The sequence below is a fragment of the Otolemur garnettii genome, unplaced genomic scaffold (genome assembly GCF_000181295.1).
Source record: "Otolemur garnettii isolate 467f Iridium unplaced genomic scaffold, OtoGar3 scaffold00059, whole genome shotgun sequence".
NCBI classification, from domain to species: domain Eukaryota; kingdom Metazoa; phylum Chordata; class Mammalia; order Primates; family Galagidae; genus Otolemur; species Otolemur garnettii.
In genome coordinates this window covers 5155332-5159290 of record NW_003852454.1, presented here as the reverse complement: position 1 = coordinate 5159290, position 3959 = coordinate 5155332, and the positions used below count along the sequence as shown (strand labels likewise).

The 3959-nt window shown below is 41.4% G+C and overlaps 1 protein-coding gene across 1 annotated transcript in view; it reads right to left on the bottom strand.

Annotated features, from left to right (window-relative positions):
• CFAP221 (cilia and flagella associated protein 221) overlaps positions 1–3959 on the bottom strand; it is a 115829-nt gene that overhangs the window by 48021 nt on the left and 63849 nt on the right. Inside the window, exon 7 of the mRNA XM_012806876.1 lies at positions 2441–2600. Coding sequence (XP_012662330.1) covers positions 2441–2600 — 160 coding nt within the window. The remainder of the gene's footprint in view (positions 1–2440; positions 2601–3959) is intronic.

Here is a 3959-nt window from a genome sequence, read left to right as displayed (position 1 = left end):
AGGAGACTCGCTTGAGCCCAGGAGTTGGAGGTTGCTGTGAGCGTGATGCCATGGCACTCTACCCAGGGGGATAGCTTGAGGCTCCGTCTCAAAAAATAAATAAATAAATAAATAAAATAAAATAAAATAAAATCTACCCATGTAAGAGCATCCTTAAAGGTCCACGGCGGGAGAAAGCCTGTCCCTTGGTGAGGCACTTGTTGACTGCCATGCTCTGATATGCGGGGATGAAATACTTAGCTCGAGAGTGAGCTGTGGCTCCTGAACAGCTCTAACTGCCAGTGTTGGGGATGGAAACGAAGGGGGCTAAGAAAATGAGAAACTAAAGAGTTATACATGGACATGAGTAGGTGTGCCGCACATCCTATACTGAAACAAAGAAAGCAAGTCTGTATACATTTCAGAGAATTTGCTACAGCTAGTATACTTTTTTCCCCTTCTGGGTGGGATGCATCTGTTATGGTACCATTTGCAGTGCAGGGAGGATGCAGGTCTTGAGACGTAGTCTTTGAAAACGTCGGGTGCACTAAATAGGTTATTAACATAGTAGTTTAGAACATACACTTTCTTTTTGATGGTGCTGGTACCACACACTGCTCGTGTGTACTTAAGCACTCGTCTGTGGAAGGATACACAAGTAAAAACTCCACTCAGGGACTTAGTGAAAGTCATTTGATTATTGTAGCACATGACATGAAAGGGCAAAGAGAATTTTGCTTGCCTGGTTCTCTGACACCAGAGAGGTTGACATTTCTAAAAACTTCATATTAGGGCAGTGCCCATAACTCAGTGGGTAGGGCACTGGCCACATACACCAAGGCTGGCGGATTCAAACCTAGTCCGGGTCGGCTAAACAACAATGACAACTGCAACAAGAAAAAATATAGCTGGGCATTGTGGCAAGTGCCTGTAGTCCCAGCTGCTTGGGAGGCTGAGGCAAGAGAATCACTTGAACCCAAGACTTTGAGGTTGCTATGAGCTGTGGTGTCACGGCATTCTACCCAGGGCGACAGCTTGAGACTCTGTCTCAAAAAAAAAAAAAATCATATTAGATCCTACTGGTTTATTGCCTAGTGATTTTATTTCTACTATGGTTACTTGTAGGACTTACATGCAGCAGGCCACACTAACATACCACAGTTGACTCAGGATGCTTTGAATTTTCAAGAAGAAAACATTGGTATAAATATTTAAGAAATCATAGAGTTAGTTCGTATTTTGGCCTAAGGGTACTACTCCACATTTAATATGCTAATGATGTTAATATATGATGTATATCCATGTGTGAAGAAAAGAGAAGGAAAATAAAGCCTTTTTACCATTTTTTTTCTTTCTTTTTTGAGACAGAGTCACCCTCGGTAGAGTACTGTGGTGTCTTAGTTCACAGCAACCTCAAACTCTTGGGCTCTAGTGACTCTCTCGCCTCAGGCTCCCAAGTAGCTGGGATTACAGATGCCCACCACAACACCCGCCTATTTTTAAGGTTTCACTCTTACTCAGGCTGGTCTCAAACTCCTGAGCTCAGGCAATCCACCCACCTCAGCCTCCCAGAGTGCTAGGATTGAAGGCATAAGTCACTGCATCCAGCCCTATCATTTTCAAGATAGTTATCAGGATTTCCCAAGATTAGTTTTATAAAAATCACAAGGATAAGGAAAAAACGCAAAACTTAAGACCTTTAACCAAGGGAGGCACCTGTGGTTCAAGGAGTAGGGTGCTGGCCCCATATACTGGGGGTAGCGGGCTCAAGCCCAGCCCCAGCCAAAACTGCAAATAAATAACTAAAGACATTTAACCAGATACATTGGGATATAAATATACAAGCTCATATTCAAATGGAAGTTCAGAAGAGATTTGTTATGAAGTAAAACTTAATCCCATTTCATCTCTTTACTCTGACTTGAACTCTGATGGTGCTTTTAAAAAAAATCCCCTCCTGTGTGACACAGTCCCATCTCTGCCTCATGTGAAGTCTCCAGTTGTACAAGGCTTATTTTGGTGTCTTGAGGATGTGGCAATTCCCATGAGGCTTCGTAATGAATCTGTACACAGAAGGCACCGAATTATAATGTTATATGGAAACGTTAAAAATAGGTATGTTGTTCTGGTCCTATGGTTTACATTTTTTTGAGTACATAGTGATAAATGAGTATGGTAAAAAAAAAAACTCAAATGGCATACCAGTAGTTATCAGTGAAAGATTTATCCCTCAAAAATCCCTTTTTAAAACCATATTTTCTTTTCACGGCAGAAGCAACTACTGCTACTAGCATAGCGATATTCTACATATTACTATTACAAGTGTACTTTGTGTAAGGTCATCATTTTAAATAAGGCTTTGATTGAATTCTGTTATAGGAGAGACAGAATGGAAGAAAGGAAGACTTGGATTTTTTAAAAAGTGTTAAGAATTATCAAAAATATTGCAAAGAAGCCATACGGTAAGGCCATGTTGGGATAGCACGTTCCAGTGAAGACACATTCATAGGGCTGAGAATTGAACTGGGAAATCCATAACTGCATCTTTATTTGTGCAATCCCGTACTGAAAGGGTGTGAACTTGATCGTCACTTTCATCTTCCCGTTAGCCGGAATTATTCCTGAGAGGAATGAAATGAGAACATGTGATACTCTCTCTTCCTGCCAAGAAAGAGAGAAAGAGGCTCTCTCGCTCTCTTTTTCTATCTCTCTCTCTCACACACACAGTTGACCTTTGAACAACTCAGGGGTTAGAGGTGCTGGCCCCACACACAATTGAAAATCCACATATAACTTTTGACTCCCCACAAACTTAAGTACTAATAGCCTATTGTTGAACAGAAGCCTTACTGAAAACATAAACCACCAATTCACACATATTTTGTATATTATGTGTATTATATTCTCACAATAAAGGTAGAAAAAGAAAATGTTATTAAGAAAAATCATCAAGAAGAGAAGATATAGTTTATATTCATTAAGTGGGAGTAAGTCACCACACAGGGCTTCCTCCTCACTGTCTTCTGGTTAAGTCAGCTGAGGAGGAAAAGGAGGGGTGGGTCTTGCTATGGGGGTGGGGGGAGGAAGAGAAGGAAGAGGTGGAGGGAGTAGGTGAGGAAGGAGAGGCAGGCACACACAGTGTAACTTCTATTGAAAAATCTTACGTATAAATGGGCCCTAACTGTTCTAACCTGTGTCATTCAAGGTCAACTGTACATTCTTCCCATGCTAAGCACAAGTACAGTATTTCCATTATCTTTACATAGGCTTTTCATTAAATACACCTCAAGCAACTTCTGCATGTTTACACTGATCTTATTTATCAATTACTACATTTATCTGTATAATCATTGTTTAACTGTGTCAGTTCTACAGATGTATACGTATCAATCTGCATTAGTGATTCAGACATGAATTCCCAGAACTATCATCGTTAAGCAAATTACCAGATGTCGATGTTAATGCTGTAAGCACCAAGGAAAAGCAAGGAACACACATATGAGTTTATGTCAAAACAATTCCGTTCCCTATATTTTTGTGTAGTTTGATTCTCCCCTGCCAAATCTTTAGGATAGACTGCTGTTCTCTCCCACCCCAAATGGCACACTGTGCCTTCTTCCTCCTTGGTATCTGGTGCCAACGGGCTCCACAAACCACAGTAAGTGCTCAAAAAACATGGAGAGAAAAATAGAAGGTAGGGAGGATGGGTGTACTGGGCATGATGGTGGCTAACATTCTCTCTGGCTTCCACTGAAGGCTCTTTGGTCTGCTATCTGGATGAGACCTTCTGTGCATCTGGTCCTGCAGTCTCCACAGAGGTCTTGCACAGTCCCTCGTAAGTGCCTGGCACAGCTTCCTTGCTGTCCACCCTCTCCTCTGAATCTTGTACTTACTCTCCCTTCTCTCTATGCTCAATACTATGGACCACTCATTCAGCCATCCAAGTATTGGGCCATTCAAGTATTGATCAAGCTTTTACT